An 18,201-nucleotide genomic window follows, 5' to 3' on the forward strand; every position below is an offset into this window, starting at 1 on the left:
CTCCTCAGTAAGTGTATTCGCTTCTCGTGCTTCAAGCGGGGCAAAGCTGGTGGATCTCTCCACTCAATGTTTCAGAGAACCGGGGTTACGAAAGTAACCTATTGTTCTCTTTCATCACCTCGTGTTCGAGATCCACCTATGGGAGAGACATGTACAGCTCCCCAATTGCACAGCACACTCGCAGTGAGGTATGACAGCCAGTACAAAAAAGGGACAAAACCTGAATAGCTGAGGCCATAAGACCCTGTAATCTGAGGCATGAACGATACTCCACTCCCCCCACGCTCCTGAGAAAGACGCCCTCGCATGGAGACCGAGTTCAGTTCCAACCCCAGAAAAATCACACTCTGACTGGGTGTAAAATCGCTTTTGTTCACTCAAACCAAGGGACGTGATATGAGAGAGCACACGGTGGGTTTCCCGCAGCACTTTCGACTCGGTTATGATGAGCCAATCATCCATGTATGTCAAAATTCGTAGACCTGACATTCTTAGAGGGGCAAGGGCCACTTCAGTACACAGAGAGAATGTCCTAGGGCTGAGTGAGAGACCGAAAGGAAGAACTTTGAATTCGTAATATATGTTCTGATATGCGAAACGCAAAAACTTCCTGTGAGGCAGATAAATGCTTATGTGGAAAAAAAGCATCCTTCAGATCGACTGAGGTTAACCATTCATTCTGTTTTATGGCTCAGGCCAGAGAGCCGTGGGTTAACATTCTAAAAATTGTATTTCCTTAAATGTTTGTTCAACACTTGGAGGTCTAAGATGTGGCGGAGAGAGCCGTCCTTCTTTGGAACCAGGAAATAATGAGAATAAAACCCCTGATTTATCAGATCAGGGGGCACCACCTGAATCACTCCCTTTATTAGGAGAGAGAAGATTTCCTCTGTCAGAATGTGAGTGGAATTCTCCTCTGTGTGAGAGAAGAGAGTACCATTTAAAAGCGTGGGTTTTCTGACAAATTGTAGTCTGTAGCCCTGCGTGATTGTTCGCATGACCCAAACGGGCACTGCTACAGTCTGCCAGGCTGGCTCGTGACTCGTGAGAGGCCGGTTGACTCATTTATGATGCAATGGCGCCATCTAGTGGACAAACAAGAGGTGACATGCTTATTACGTTTCGGGATGTTGGGGGTCGGGTTAGGAGGTTTTCTTGCTGCAGTCGCGGCAGGGGCGGTTTCCCCCAGGGTTTAGCAGGCGGTGGGTTAACCTGCAATGGAGGGGGTTTGTGGCGGGGTCTCTCCTTGCTGTGATGCGGGTTCCAACCCAGGCAGGGGGGTTAGGCAAACATACAGGGGGCACCTGACGTGGGTTTGGCTTCCTGGGAAGGCAGAGCTTGAAAGCCTCATTCTCTTTCCTCTTATTGTCACACCGAAAAGAGCCTGACCAGGCTCAACTGGAGCACCAGTGATTTGCCTCTTCTCGCTGTCGGGAAGGCCCGACAGGTTTAGTCAAAGCGCACGCTCCCCCGCCACAGAAAGCGCCGCAAACGGCCTGTCGAGCATTGCAGAAAACCAGGTCGTTTACCGTAAGGATCTCCTTTCACAAAGTCGGCGAAGGGGCCCCCTTGTCCAGCTGAGCCCCCAAGTCGTCCAAATTTACTGCCTGGTGGGCGGAAGGGAGCGAGGAAACATTAAGAGCCCTTACCGCCAAAGTCGAGGACTTATATGAGGCCTGTAGAACCGAGGCAGAAAAGCAGTCCATCTAGCTAGGCAAGACCGGCTTTGGGGGGCAAGCAGCCCTGGACGGGTTGAGGTGTCTGGCGATCGATAGCTCAATCGCGGGTGGGTCGCCCAAGCTGAGAGCCACCATGTCCTTGACCTCAAGGCCTGCGAGACCTTGTTTAAGGTCTAGCGGGTCGTTCCAATAATGCCTCGTGTGCTTAGCGCACGAAGAATAAACAGGAAAGAGTTGTTTTCTCAGGCCGGGAGGGGGTCCCAGCACTTTCCCATCATAAATGCCCCTCTCCTGGTCGTTGGCGCTCTGTGGAGCCGGCCACTCGATTTTGAGCCGTGTGGCCGCACGCTCAGACACGTCAAGGAAAACGGACTGAGGTAAGGCCGCGGGAGGGTTGACCTGGGAAGCACATGTGGGCGGGATTGCCTCCTCGTCCTCTTAGGGCACAAAAGTTCAGTGTTTATTTTTATTGTCTCAACTCTTTACCTGATTTATCCAAGATATGTTTGACAGAAATGTTAAACTTGTTTTTCTCATTGATTGGGCCGTGTTTGCTCAGATTTCATAAAAACTCTGTGTTTCATTTAATTGAAAAGCCTCTTTCATTTTATTATTCCATTTATTTTTAATTCAATTACATACAGCCTTTTTGTAAAATCAACATATATTTTTATGTTACTTTAACTTATAAAAATATTTTTAATTATCATATATTAATATAGTTTTTTTTATTTTGTGTATGCCAAATCTATTTTTACCAGTAATTTTAAGGTGTGGATGCTGTGATTTTGTTTTTAAACCTTAAAAAAATCTTTAACTGAATTTCTTTTCCTAACTTTCTCATAATAAACACATATTTGCATAAAGCATCCATATTTGTCTATGCTGTCCATATAGATTAGAGTTTTAAAAACTTGAAAAGTTTTAAATTAAGTTATAGAACAGATAAAAATGTGTGATTAAGTTGTGATTAATCACAAGTTAACACATGACAATCCTGCAATAAATCTAGATTAAATATTTTAATCGATTGACAGCCCTTATTCCAAATATTTTCCCATTCAACATTGCAATTAGAGTAACTAAAGTAATTATTTTGCAGATATTTAGTTTTTCCACCAAAAATTTTAACTGTAAAAAAAATTAAAATACTATTAATTAAAAATAAATGTCCTAACATCACGAACATCAAGTAACCAGGTTATTTACTTTTTAATAATATGCTCACATCATTCTTAATCTTATATGCCTAATATATTAAAAACAGTTAATTTAATAATTATTGTCTCTTCACATGGACAATAATATAATAATGAATGTTTGCATCCCTTTATACTTTTGTTAGACATTTAAACTTTTAATCATAAAACATGTCTTAAAGTTTTGTCAAATTTAACACCTAAGATGAATTAAATGTTTATTAAGTTTTCAATAAATATCTGTTTTAAATTTTATATTGTGTTGAAGTCATTGTTTAAACTTTATATAATAAATTTGTGATGATGTATTTTATAAAAAATAACCTGTTATAATACATTCATAGAAAATTTTTATTATCATAGAGATTTTTAATTGATTTAATCCTTATTATATGGAAATGTGTTTTAGATAGATAGATAGATAGATAGATAGATAGATAGATAGATAGATAGATAGATAGATAGATAGATAGATAGATAGATAGATAGATAGATAGATAGATAGATAGATAGATAGATAGATAGATAGATTTTCCTCACTCAGTGTCTTCCTTTTAATTATAAATCGCACTGATATTGCCATTCTTTAATATTGCTTTTCTATTGTCATGATTTTTCTCTCTCCAGTACAGCAGGAGGCGCTCTGCAGCTCTTTAGTCCGCCGATAAACCCACTAAAGAAAGAAAGAAAGAGGGAGAGAGAGAGAGAGAGAGAGAGAGAGAAAGAAAGAAAGAAAGAGCTCACGTGTGATGTGTTTGTGTATCAGTGTTTTCTCTCTTCTTTAGTGTTTTATTGAGTGTAAACAGAGTCTTGTCTCTGTGTATTTTAGTGTTGAGATGTTGATGATGACAGATGAGATGTGCTGTAAATCAGTAGGAACTGATCTGTCCATGCTGGATATTGATGATTTCATCACAGAAATCTCTCAGCTGAAGAAAGAGGTGGCGTTACTGGAGACAAAGCTGAGGTCAAGAGGAGATGAAGGAGTGAAGAGAGAGGTTTGTACAGCTTAAACATCCTTTACATGAATCACTCTGTCTGTTTGACAACATTAAATCATTTATAATCTTACACTGAGTGTGTTGTGTTGTATTGTCAGGATGTGGATGTGGTTTGTTGTGAATCTTCAGTGTATGTGACTGATGGATGTCTGGATTCAGTGTGGATGAGCAGAGATCAGAGCCGCACACCACAGCCACTGCTGGACTCTAAACTCTCTGAAGAGAAATCCAGACACACACAGGACTCAGAGCTCAGTCTCACTTTACTCTCTTATACTGAGTCAAAGCCCACAGACGCTCAGGACACTGTGTGTGACAGTAATCAGGGCTTACAGGATGAGGAATCTACTGATCAAACCTCCACAGAGTCTCTGGATTCTGTCTGTAACGCTGGAGAACAGCAGCAGATCCTGCAGACCACACTGAAGATGTGTTCAGTCAAACTGATCGACTGCAGGAACCTGATGATGAAGATTAAAACAGAACCCACAGAAGAGGAAGATCACACTGAAAAAGATGAAGACAATCGTGCAGATGATTTAAATCCATCAGGTAAGTCTCCTTAACTATTATTGTATTTATACCATTTGAGTGCTCATTGTTACAATTACAAGTTAAGTGACATTTTTATTTGTTTAATTTTGCCCTTCATGACAAAAGTGAGGGGGTTCATTTTTTTGTAACTCATCCGTTTAACACTCTGGGGTAGGGATGCACCGATACCATGTATTTTTTTTTGAGCAATTTAAATTACACCCAGACACACACACACAGACACACGCACACTATATATAAATGTGTATAGTGCTTTCTGCTAAATCTAGCATAATATAATTATATAATACATAATTATAATATTAAAAACCAATAATTAAAAATGATTTACAAGTTACAAGAACATTAGTAATTATTTATCATGGCAGTGTTTAGGAGAAAATAAAATAGGCACGTTTGATCAAATAAGAATGCTAAATATATTTTCCTTAATTGCGCAAAAAGTCACAGTAAAAAAGCTTTAGTGTGCAGATGGTTATTTTGGGAATTATGCACTTAACCGGACCTTTTATGCACATTTCGGGTGCAGAGTTGATGCGCCTAAATCATATTGAGTGCGCATTCTGCGCAATACTGTGCTTCCTAGGTGCAGCATTGATGCTCTAGAAGCGTCCTCACACTCACATGGGAATCCTCGCTCCGCAATGGAAAGTTACGTTCATAACTATTAAAACACAAAGAGATTTCATGCATCGTGTGCTCAGCACATACTGAATTGCATCCATCCAACAGCTTACTGAGACTTTATAAAATCAGATCTTTAATAAAGCCTAACGTTACAATTATTGTGTGTGTGCGTGTGTTGAATGACGCGTTTTCATCCATCCGCTTCTCATCAGTGGATTAACTCAGTTTACAAGTAAGTTACAGTGTTTCTGTGAACATTAATATCTTTAAATGTGCATTTGTTCCTTCACATGAAGCTATTGAGTGTAAGATGACTTTGATTATAGTGCATAAAAACGTTTATGGTGCTTTTATAATACTTTGTCGTTTTAATCGCTTGTCAGTGACAACCATGGGTAACGTGCAGTATCGGAATTGGATCGGTCCTGTTAGTCTGGATCGGTATCGGTTAGTCCGATACCGATCCAGAATATCGGATCGGTGCATCCCTATCTATGTGGCACGGATTCAACAAGGTGCTGAAAGCATTCTTTAAAAATGTTGGCCCATATTGATAGAATAGCATCTTGCAGTTGATGGAGATTTGTGGGATGCACATCCAGGGCACAAAGCTCCTGTTCCACCACATCCCAAAGATGCTCTATTGGGTTGAGATCTGGTGACTGTGGGGGCGATTTTAGTACAGTGAACTCATTGTCATGTTCAAGAAACCAATTTGAAATGATTCAAGCTTTGTGAAATGGTGCATTATCCTGCTGGAAGTAGCCATCAGAGGATGGGTACATGGTGGTCATAAAGGGATGGACACAGTCAGAAACAATGCTCAGGTAGGCCGTGGCATTTAAACGATGCCCAATTGGCGCTAGGGGGCCTAAAGTGTGCTAACAAAACATCCCCCACATCATTACACCATCACCACCAGCCTGCACAGTGGTAACAAGGCATAATGGATCCATGTTCTCATTCTGTTTACTTCAAATTCTGACTCTACCATCTGAATGTCTCAACAGAAATCGAGACTCATCAGACCAGGCAACATTTTTTCACTCTTCAGCTGTCCAATTTTGGTGAGCTTGTGCAAATTGTAGCCTCTTTTTCCTATTTGTTGTAGCCCATCCACCTCAAGGTTGTGCGTAATGTGCCTTCACAAATGCTTTGCTGCATACCTCGGTTGTAATGAGCAGTTATTATGCTCTTCTATCAGCTTGAATCAGTCGGCCCATTCTCTTCTGACCTCTAGCAACAACAAGGCTCACAGCTGAAGTATCACAGCTACCAAAGCGCTGAGCTGAAGAAAGCTGGCACTCAGCTGAAAAACAGCTGGCATTCAGCATCCTCAAGGCGTTTTCAGCCGCGTTTAAAAGTTTTGGTGTGTCCAGCCCCTTAGGGTGTCATACATCTGTATTCTCATTCTCTCAAAGCAAACTGTATATGAAATGCTACATTATACATGCAAAAAGAATTTGAAACTGATCTTATTTGTTTTCACTCAATGCAAGTGGTTACAATCGTCTCACTCATATGACAACAGAATTCAATGTTAAAGTGTAAGCAAACTTCACTCAATGTTGATAGATACCTCCCATCATAGACATAAACCAGTCACCCACTGTATGCAAATTAAGGACATCCCTGAGTTTTACAACAACCAATCAGTACCAAATTCCTTTATGCTTTGTCTCTCTGGATATTTAAGGAAATGTTGTAAATGGTTTAGGGGATTTTCTGTACTTGGAAATTCACCCCATGATGCTGTATCTTTGATTTGAGAGATACGACTAGCACTTGGTGTTAGTTTAAGTGTACTTAAAAGCGTGGAGGCTACAATACGTAATTCCGTTTAGAGTAACATTTCTGATCACTCTAAATAGGGTCAGCCTCAACCTCTGATTATTTCAATATTATTCTATTCATTACCTCTGGTTAGAAATAATTATTGTAATAATTAAGTGTCACCTCTAAGGGGGCTAAATAAATTATGTTTAAAGTTAAGCACGCAGAGAGCGGCCGATTAAGCGTATAGTCCAACCTCTGGCAACGACCAACACTGATTTGCTTATGACCATTGACCATAATATTAATTATAAGGCCCAATGCCCATACTAGAATCATGTGCGACTATGAGAACTGAATGAACGAGTGTAATACCAGAGCTTAATCAGAATAAACAAACATCCATCCAAATTCTGTAAGTGTTAAAAGTAATAATCAATCCGATTTGTATTATAATATAAACTAAATCTTTATCTTTGGAGTCAGATAAATCTGCCTAAATTACGTAACGCCAAAACGTCATCTGCAAGAGCCGGAAATGACCGAACACGCTTAAATCCTTCACCATGCCGCTGGTTTCCGCCATGTGGGCCAACGGATGGATGGGTGACATAATTTTCCCCCTTACAAGCCATTCAATGCTACAAGGATTGTGAAAGTCTTTGTACAAATAAAAATGGTTCATCTGCAAAATACAAACTACCCTTCCACAAAATAGTGTCTGTGTCTCGTTTCACAGGTTGCGCCCTTTAGAGGTCGCATTCTAAGGTTGCATACGTCATTGAGGCCGTCTCATTTCAGTAATGTAAGTAGGGGACTCTGAAGGCGACCTTCGAATGCGCTCTTTTTTCACAGGAATTCGGAGGATACATGAGGTGTATCCTTTGCTGCTGCAGATAGCCCACAATTCTTTGCGTTGATGTCAACAACCGTTTATTTGAAAAATAAATAAATAAATGTAAATTATAATAATTATCGCCTTAAATCTCAGATTAAAAACTGATAAATTTGGTTCTTCTTAATATCCTCCTCATTTTCCTCTGTAACAGATATCTGTTGTGCATTCGCCTCAACTCCTCAAGCATTAGCCCAAATAAAACAAGCAAACACATTTTCGTGTGAAATTTCTTTCCAAATTTATATAAAAAAATTATTTACTTATTCATTTACAGCTCAACAATACTGCTGTAAACATGTTGGCATAGCAACGTGATACTTCCTGTTTCATTTCCTGCCCGTGTGTCCTCTGAAAGACGTCTCGTTTAATTCTGGTTAAGGACTCTCTGTAGACCACATCTTTCAGAGGATGAGTCCTCATGAGGATGCAACCTTCGAAATTAAATGAAATGAGACACAGCTAGTGAATTACTCACTGCATTGCATTTCATATTTTGTCTTTGATCACTATGTTTATGTTTTTCTTTATTCTTCTAATAAGATATTAACAAAATGATATAAAAATTAGATGGAGTCGTTTCCAAAATGTTATTTTTTCTAATGTGCAATGACCCAGCTATAATAACAGCACTGAGAGCTGTCTTTTGTATCTGTGTGAATATAGATAAAGATACAGAATCTAAATTTATGCTGCTTTGTGTTAATAAAAGTAATGAGAATAAAATTGTATCATGTTTCTTTCAGATGTGAAGAGTGAACCATGTGATGGAGAAACGTCCTCAACATCAGAAGATCGACTGACAGCACAAACTCTTTCCTGCATCACCTGTGGAAAGACATTCAGCTCACAGAGACATTTAGACACACATGAGAGAAAACACACAGAACAGAAACTCAGCTTTACTACCTTACAAGAGAAGAAACTTCATCGTTCAAAAGTGCACGGAGAAAAGAAGAAGAAAAAGAAGTTTCACTGCGAGCATTGTGGGAAGAATTTTGACTTCTTATCTCAGCTGAAAGTTCACATGAGGACACACAGTGGTGAAAAATCTTTCTGCTGCACTGAATGTGGAAATTACTTCAGCACCAAACAAAGTCTTGATGCTCATCAGAGAATTCACACAGGAGAAAAACCATACGAGTGTCCTCACTGTGAGATGAGATTCAGACAAAAAAGCAATCTGAAAAGACATGTGTTTAAACACACCAATGAGAGACCGTATCAGTGCAGTAAATGTGACAAGGCCTACAAGTTTTCAGCTTCATTAAAATCACACCAGAAAAATCACTCTGAAGAGAAACTTTATCAATGTTCATTCTGTGATAAACATTTCTGTCATAAATCTAATCTTATATGCCACAAGAGGATTCACACTGAAAAACCTTACAAATGCTCTCAGTGTGAGAAGACGTTTACTCAGTCAGGTCACTTAAAAATCCATGAGAGACTTCACACTGGAGAGAAACCTTACGCCTGCTCTGAATGTGGAAAGAGATTCGCTTATCTATCTAATGTCAGAGTTCATCAGAAAGTTCACACTGCAGAGAAATCTCATCACTGTAGTGTTTGTGGGAAGAGTTATGGGCGGCATAATAGTTTAGTAAGGCATCATAGAAGTCATACAGTTGAAAGACCTTACAAATGCTCTCAGTGTGAGAAGACGTTTAATCAGTCAAGTAACTTAAAAGCCCATGAGAGAATTCATACTGGAGAGAAACCTTATCACTGTAGTGTCTGTGGGAGGAGTTTTGGGCGGCGTGATAATTTTGTAATGCACCAGAGAACTCATACAGGTGAAAAACCTTTCAAATGCTCTCATTGTGATAAGACATTTAATCAGTCAAGTCACTTAAAAATCCATGAGAGAGTTCACACAGGAGAGAAACCTTATGTCTGCTTGATCTGTGGAGATAGATTCACTCAGTCTGGAAGTCTTCAGTATCATCAGAAGAAACACACTGAAGAACAAACTACACTGAAATTGTCACAGTGCCTTAAACGCTTTACACACTGACTGCGTATATTCCACCTGAATGTTCGCCTTGATAATATGCTAGAACAAAAACAATGCATTTCTATGAATTACTTCACATTGATTTGTTCTTTAGTGAACGGATGTTCAGAAGTGCTAACTTAACAGTAACTGGTTTTGGCCCTGTGTCAATCTCAGAATGACGTCAAATAGGCAGTAGATTAGAAAGAAGGCGGCACTCTCCAGCCACACAGCAATTCTATCACATGTCAGGACAGAGATAGGAAAAGCTAAAGGGACATTGGGCTCCCGCTTGTTCTGTAAATAACTATGATTAAGTGTGCTTGCAAAAGCACACTTATTGTTCTTCTTAAGTTTTATTATTATTTTTCCCGGGTAGATTTTTTTGGCCAGCTCTAGCGATTAGACCGTTTGACACAGAGACACCGTTCAAACTTTAAAATGTTCGGGCAGTACCGGTGTAAGTTGCTTGAGAAGATAAGGTCACAGATCAATGTCGTTCTTCCGCCATATTGGATAGAACACAAAACCTTAAAAAAGGTTCACAGGTCACAAATTTTGTCCAAACTTTACGAAAATCCACGTACACGATCCTTGGACCAAGCCTCACAAAAGTTACTAGAAGGATTTTTGATTTTCGGAAGCGTTTGCCCGTCACAGCTCAAACTAAATGTGCGTCGACGCCGCCAAAACAGGAAGTAGTTTATATCTTAGGAACGCTTTCACGTATTGAAACTAAACTTTGTACATGAATTTGGGTCTCAAATGTGAGGATGCACAACATGAAAATAACATTTTTTTTCTAAAATTTTACGCCGCCAAACAGGAAGTAGTTTATATCTCAGGAACGCTTTCATGTATTGAAACCAAACTTTGTACATGAATTTGGGTTTCCAATGTGAGGATGCACAACATGAAAAGAACTTTTTTTTTTCAAAAATTTTACGCCGCCAAACAGGAAGTAGTTTATATCTCAGGAACGCTTTCATGTATTGAAACCAAACTTTGTACATGAATTTGGGTTTCCAATGTGAGGATGCACAACATGAAAATAACATTTTTTTTCTAAAATTTTACGCCGCCAAACAGGAAGTAGTTTATATCTCAGGAACGCTTTCATGTATTGAAACCAAACTTTGTACATGAATTTGGGTTTCCAATGTGAGGATGCACAACATCAAAAGAACATTTTGTTTTCTAAAAATTTTACGCCGCCAAACAGGAAGTAGTTTATATCTCAGGAACGCTTTCATATATTAAAACCAAACTTTGTAAATGAATTTGGGTCTCCAATGTGAGGATGCACAACATCAAAAGAAATTTTTTTTTCTAAAATTTTACGCCGCCAAACAGGAAGTAGTTTATATCTCATGAATGCTTTCAAGTATTGAAACCAAACTTTGTACATTAATTTGGGTCTCCAATGTGAGGATGAACAACATCAAAAGAAAAAACATTTTTTCTAAAATTTTACGCCGCCAAACAGGAAGTAGTTTATATCTCAAGAACGCTTTCACGTATTGAAACCAAACTTCGTACATGAACTTGGGACTCCAATATGAGGATGCACAAACTAAATCTGCGGCACCAGAGCAAGCACACTTTTGCAGTTCCTCCGGAAATGCATTTTCTAGTTGTTACTGCTTTCGTAGCGGGGACCCAACACATATCAGTTTTATTGTTCCAGAGATAACAAATAAAGATAATGAGAATATATGGTACTGGCGTCTTTATTTAGTCCAGCACACAATGCATGTCTCCATTACAACAACCTCCCTCTAGGGAATGCACGTCATCTTATATCACATTACTGCCACCTGCAGGCATCAATCAGTACTCATCACAATAGATACTTATTACATCTTCCTTTTTTAACAACACATTAGATTCACAATTACTAATAATTCACATCAGCCCAACTGTAAAAAAAATCAGCAATCAATTCATCAATATATGTAAAAAATCTACAATCAGTTCATTATCATAAGTCCATTCAAACAGGAACTTTTCGAAATTCGATTAGTTATCCGTAATAGAGGCATGTCAGTCTTTGGTACAGATAACTTGAGTTCAGGAATTTGTTCAGCAGAATTTAACATACCCGGAGTTAGCATTTCATGACATTGCAGATCAATAAGAGGCATTTCACAAGACTGCAGTTCTGCAGACAGGGTTGGCTCATAAACAAGAGGACATTTCTCTGGAGTAGGGCTGCACGATTCCAGGAAAAATGATGATCACGATTGTTTTGCTCAAACTTTTGATCACGATTAAAAATACGATCATTCTTTTAGTGAAGAACTTCTATTTACTTCAGTATTTTTATTACACTTTACAGCCATGTATATAATATTATATACATTTTATATTCCTATATTATAAAATATTTTATTGTTTTGTAATATCCACAGCTCCAATTCTCTTAGATCTTTTTAAAACATTTAAAATAATTCCGCAAAAAGAAATCCGCAGAAATAACAAAAATAACTCCTTACACAGATTCCTTACAGCTGTACGACTATTGCAGCAATTAAAGCAGTTCAGTTTTAACTGTCAAAATTATAAAATATCTTTTATTTATTTTAGAGCCTTTTTTGTTTGTTAAATTAAGGTTTTTGATAATGACCAAGCGGTTAGCGGCAGACAGCTAACGTCATGTTGACGACTTGTTTGATCAAATGAGCCTCTCAAATCAACAATTCACTTGCCTACAATAAAGTCTATGTAATATGTATATTTTCAGCATATAACAATGTTAGTTTAAATGTTTATTATCAGCACACTATTTTTAAAAAGCGGAGGGGGGCTGCTCTGTTGCTCGCAGTCGCGGCGGGGTGCAGAAAAATAATGAATCAAAACAAAACGAAATAAACATGAAACGAAATAAACATGCAGGTTGCCTTACCTTACACGTACGCTATGCATCAATTAAAATTCAAGGCTTTACAGCGCATTTTTTACATGACTACCGAAAGAAGTCTTTTATAGATTATGCACAGTATTTAAGGTTTTTATTCAGTTCTCCATATTCCCCGATGCGCTGAAGGTCCTGCTGCTGGCGGAGACGCTAAACACCGTTGCAACAGGTGCGTTGTAAATGTGCGTAGTGGACTCGTGCAATAGGTTAAACGTATTTCTTTTACAATTTATCAATGTCTCAACATTTCTTTTAATTAAATTATTATATATAAAGGTGGAGAAGCCTAAAAATCCAGAGGCCTGGCCGCATATCAACTATGATGTTAAAATTGGTCCGAAACCCGACCCAATGGGCGTAAAAAGGCTGAAATGCAGGGCTCTAATATATATTTATATCAAATTAGAATTAAACTAAAATAAAAACAAAACATTTTTTAATAAAAAAATGCCTATGATATGCCTTTTATGTGGCAATATTTTTTTTAAGCACCTTGCTGCTCACGGTGCTTATTGGACACATATCTTTGGCTATAACTTACATGATACGCGATCCGTTATTGTTGTCTGTGTCGTGGATGGTTGGGGATTTGTGTCTTCAGCTTTTGAAACTCTTGATATTTCACGTTTGGATGGAACAGGAGCACAGTTTGCACAAGACTCATGACTTGATCAACATCACTTTCCTCAAATCCGAATTATCAAAACAATGGAGTAGGCCTATATGACCCTTTTTGGGAATTAAACATACATATTTCTGCACTTTCTTCTTGTTGCTCTGCCATTATGTTCGAATAACTGTAAATCTCGTGATGCTAACGTATTTCTACCTTAACACAGACTGAACTTGCAAAGAAACACTCCGTTTACTCTGACTCCGCCTATAACAAACACATTGCTTGATTCTAGACGTGTGTTTTGTGCTTGGTCTTTGCACATTAATCGCGACGATTGTCATTAATTAATCGCGGAGCACGCATATCGTTATCATGATAAAAATACGATTAATCGTGCAGCCCTACTCTGGAGTCTTAAGCAAGCTCTGTCGATTTCTCCGCAATGTCTGTCCATCTTCTGTTTGAACCAGATATGATCTTGGATTTACCTCTTTTAGGACTGTAGCTTTCTTTCTCCATCCAGTAGGCTCCTCAATTCTAACTGTATCTCATTCAGAAAGAGATGTCAGATGTCGAGCTCCCTTGTCATAATGTTCTTTCTGCTTCTCTTTAAAATGTTGCATCTCTTTCAATGATAGACTGTTGTTTTCTGTTTTCAAGGATAACTTTGGCAATGTGTCACGCAGTTTTCGGTTCATCAACAACTCACCAGGAGATAATCCACAACTGAGTGGAGAAGAACGGTAACTCAAGAGAGACAGATTTACATCAGAACTGCTTGCTGCAGCTTTTTTTCAAAAGTCTTTTTACAATTTGTACCCCTTTTTCTGCTTTGCCATTTGCCTTTGGACAAAGGGGGCTTAAAGTAGTATGTTTAAAGCCATACTGTTCTGCAAACAGTTGGAATTCACGACTAGTGTACTGAGGACCATTGTCACTTTGCACAATATGAGGAATTCCATGCCTTGCAAAGATGCTTTTCATGCATTGAATCACGTAATTCGATGTTGTGTGATGGAGCTGTTCAACTTCAGGATAATTTGAATAATAATCTATATAACCACCAAATAAGCCTTACCATTCAACTGGAAAAGATGTCAATGTCAATTTATTTCTATAGCACTACTAAACACAACACCAGTTGAACAGTGTGCTTTACATAAATAACAACAATAAAAATACATTAATACACAATACCTACAATACATTTCATCCCTTAGGCGTATGCCAAATCAAAAAGATAGGTTTTTAACCTAGATTTAAAAACAGACAAGGATGGAGCCGATCTAATAGTAAAAGGTAACGCATTCCACAATCATCCCCCACATTTGAAAAAGTGAGATCACCCCTACTTTTCAACTTCGATTTCGGTATAAATAATAATTTCTGGTTTGAAGACCCTAGAGACATAACTGGACAGTGTTCTATCAATAGATCTGAAAGATAAGTAGGGGCCAACCCATTTAAAGATTTAAAAACCAAAAGAAGAATTTTAAAATCTACACGATATCGTACAGGCAGCAAGTGCAACTGACGTAACACTGGAGTAATGTGGTCCCATTTTCTAGTGCCTGTTAGGAGTCTTGCTGCTGCATTTTGAACAATTTGTAGCCGGGATAAAGCTGACTGGCTGATCCCGTAGTACAGTGAGTTGCAATAGTCGATGTATTAATCTTTCGAAATTATTAAAGGATAAAATTAGTTTTACTCTGGCTAAAAGACGAAGCTGGAAAAAGCAGGATTTGACTACTGAACTTATCTGCTTGTCGAATTTCAGGCCATCATCAAAAACAACACCCAAATTCTTAACCCAAGTCTTTGCAGGTAGGGTTAAATTACCTAGGGTTATTTGAGTTGGAGAATTTGATGAGCCAAACACTTGTCACAGGTCGGGGCGGACCCAGATGCTATGAGGTCACGCCCCTTTCTAATTTTCACCTCGAGGAGGTTCCCAAAGCCACCCCAATGACCAGACACACATGGTACAAGTAAATTAAAATGAAACTTTATTTAAATTATTTAAAAAGAATAGTCAGGAAGGGGGAGGGGAACTTAAAAAGAAGGGCCTCCTCTGGCCTGGACAGACGTTGCAACAAGGGAAGGGAAGGGGGACTTAAAATAAGGGCCTCTTCTGGCCTCGACAGATGCTGCAGTAAGGGAAGGGGGCTCTTAAGGCCCGGGTATACTTTCTTTCCGCGTCCGGCTCGCGCGCGCACGCGTCCGCGCAGCTTTCCGAGTATAGTCTCCGCGGCTACACGCGGATGGCCGCGTTCGACACTATACGCAATACAAATGATTTCTTATTCAAATTATTAGTCTAACAGGCCGTCAGGGCAGCACTGATTTGGAGACATTTACAGTACATTAAAACATTAGGATAGGTGAAGAAAAGTAACTGATCCACCATTGCAAACACAGTTTAGAACAAACAACAAGACAACAAAGAACAGGAATCAAACAAACATGCTCCACAGCTTTCTGTTCATGGAAGAAGTAAAAGTTAAAGAAGAAAAACGATAGTGTTTGTGCAAATGCTGTCTATTTCCTTTTGTATAATTGTTTATAGTGGAGTGTCCTGTCTAAATATTTTCACGCGCATGCGCTGTCGTACGCAGACTGTACGCGCACTGTCCGCGCGGTCTCAAATTTTGGGCTGCACGCGGACGGTCCGCGCGGCCGGCCGCGGACCCTCCTGATGACGAAAATGACGTCATTCGGACGGCGCGCATACGCGGACGTCCCTAGTATACTTTCGGCTTTAGGGTCTCTTTGCCTTTTTACAGTTTCACACTTCACCTTTAACTGCAGTCACTTCAGGTCGCTGGTTCGTGGTTTTCTCCTCCTTTAGAGGTTCGGGGCTATAACACAGAATCAACGCTTTCACAACTCACTGTGGATTCCTCTCTCTTTCTTACAGGTGGACTGGCTTCAGCAGATACTGGTATGGGGTTCGTGTTAGCATAGACCTTTCGATATCCTATGGGGTGTGCAGTGAATGGGTGTAACTCACAGACCTTTTGTGATGAGATGGTTAATTGTGATCTTTGCTCCCTAGGCCTCTTCACCGCCCTGGGGATGGAGTACTGTCACCGCCAAGCCGAACGCTGCCCTCTCCTCTCCGTATGTGTAGCTCCAGAGATCTGGACAGGGGAGCACCTTTGAAGAGGCTCCGTGACAGACAGACATGTTACTACACTCTAGACTTCCACAACACACTGTGACTTTGTTTACAGGGACATGAGCATTAAATCTCTACTCACACCTAGGTCTGGATCTTCTGTACAACCCACCACCGACTTCACCGTCTACACAACAGGGGCTCTGGACACCACACCCGTCTCCATTCGGTTTCCACTGCACAGCGTATGATTTTATAAGCGCTCCACCCACCGCACAGCGTCTTCTCTTACGGCCGACTCACTGTAATGGCTCCTGACAACGGATACACAGCACGACACTGCACGACATCAAGTGTACACACTCAACAAGTCAAGACTCACCCACGACACTTCTAGTGACAATTATTAAGGTCAGGCCAAGATCTTCCCGGAGTCAGCGATGGGCTGGCGGGGCATTGTAATGAAGGCTGATAGTTGAAGCTGGCTGGTACGGTGGGTGGAGCGTGCGGTGGGTGGAGCGCTTATCAGAATACAATCCATCACGTGCATTGCGGTCACAAAATTCTGGCCTCTTAATTATCCCTAAAATATCAAAAGTGTCTTAAGGTGGCAGATCCTTTTCCTACTTAGCCCCTAAGCTATGGAATGATTTACCAACCGACGTCCGAAAATCAGAGACAGTAGATAACTTTAAATCTAGACTTAAAACTTTTCTCTTTAACAAGGCTTTCAAATAGTTGTTTTAACAATGGTACTTATCTCCTAATAGCTAGCTTGTACAACCTAATAAATAAATTAATTAATGAATAAATTAAAACCTTTTTTTTTTCGTCAACACTTCAAAGCATGGTAAATCTCATTAATACTCTTTAGTAATATGCTGAAACTTTGAATTGGTTTTCGACTGAGTCTTAACTGCCAAATATGGCCGGCTTGCAATTTTGGCCTTTTCCCATGACCTTAAAATAGTATGTCATACAGAACCGTTTGCCACTGTACGTTAGCATTAACGACGGCAGTGGGGCCTCTGGCCTTAGTCAAACGAGTTCTGTTTCCGTTTCTAAAATCATTAACTATATGTAATACACTTAACCAGCAATAGTTAGCCTGTCCGGAACCGAGCTGACTAAAACCACATTACTGTGTGACACTTGTTTTCTATGTGAACGGCCCCTACGCTAATAAGATTTTGTGTCTCTCTCCCTGTCTCGTCCTTGATCCCGAGGACGAGACAAACAGATCCAGTTCCGGTACATGTGAAAGTCGTCACACAACTGATCTACTAGCTGTTCTTCAACGTGATGTCCAGCTGATGCCTGACCAAAGACCACCGGCAGAACCCGCTTAATCTCCGCTTAATCTCCGCTTAATCTCCGCTCAATCTCCTTCCGTTTCAATGTGTAGATATATATATATATATACCTCCCAAGGGTTTTTTCCTCCTATGACTTTTTTTACTTCCCCGGCTAAAATTCCGGGGTTTTTTTCTCCTAGGGGGTTTTTCAACCCGGGGAGGCAGCCTTTTTGGGCTTAACTTCTATACGTTACATTAGTAATACGTTTGTTTATAATGTTGATTTATAGCCGTAGCAAATTTAACTGCTTGTGCTATTGTTTATTATGTTGTGCTATCTGTCGATTTTCTGTGCTTTTCACTGCATCTATTATGTAAAGCTGCTTTGATACAATTACCAAATTGTGAAAAGCGCTATATAAATAAAATTGAATTGAATTGAATTGGTACAATGATCCTCTTTCCTTACGATGCTACACGGCCGGCTCGCCTACCACTCTGCTCCGTGACAGGGCCGCTATCTTCACTCA

General features: G+C 39.6%; 1 protein-coding gene across 4 annotated transcripts in view; it reads left to right on the forward strand.

The window, feature by feature from the left end:
- The first annotated feature begins 3,574 nt into the window (after positions 1-3,574).
- Positions 3,575-18,201, forward strand: part of LOC129454481 (uncharacterized) — a 55,725-nt gene continuing 41,098 nt past the window's right edge. Inside the window, exons 1-6 of one of the 4 annotated variants that reach the window (XM_073858067.1) lie at positions 3,576-3,876; positions 3,978-4,431; positions 6,072-6,128; positions 8,476-9,525; positions 13,919-14,001; positions 16,314-16,460. In XM_073858067.1, coding sequence (XP_073714168.1) covers positions 3,715-3,876; positions 3,978-4,431; positions 6,072-6,128; positions 8,476-9,525; positions 13,919-13,923 — 1,728 coding nt within the window. In that variant the 5' untranslated portion in view covers positions 3,576-3,714 and the 3' untranslated portion in view covers positions 13,924-14,001; positions 16,314-16,460. Of the gene's footprint in view, positions 3,877-3,977; positions 4,432-6,071; positions 6,129-8,475; positions 10,187-13,918; positions 14,002-16,313; positions 16,461-18,201 lie in introns of those variants that run through there. The other 3 variants (XM_055219019.2, XM_055219020.2, XM_073858068.1) reach the window with 3 other exon arrangements.

This window comes from Misgurnus anguillicaudatus, chromosome 20 (assembly GCF_027580225.2).
Source record: "Misgurnus anguillicaudatus chromosome 20, ASM2758022v2, whole genome shotgun sequence".
Classification (NCBI taxonomy): domain Eukaryota; kingdom Metazoa; phylum Chordata; class Actinopteri; order Cypriniformes; family Cobitidae; genus Misgurnus; species Misgurnus anguillicaudatus.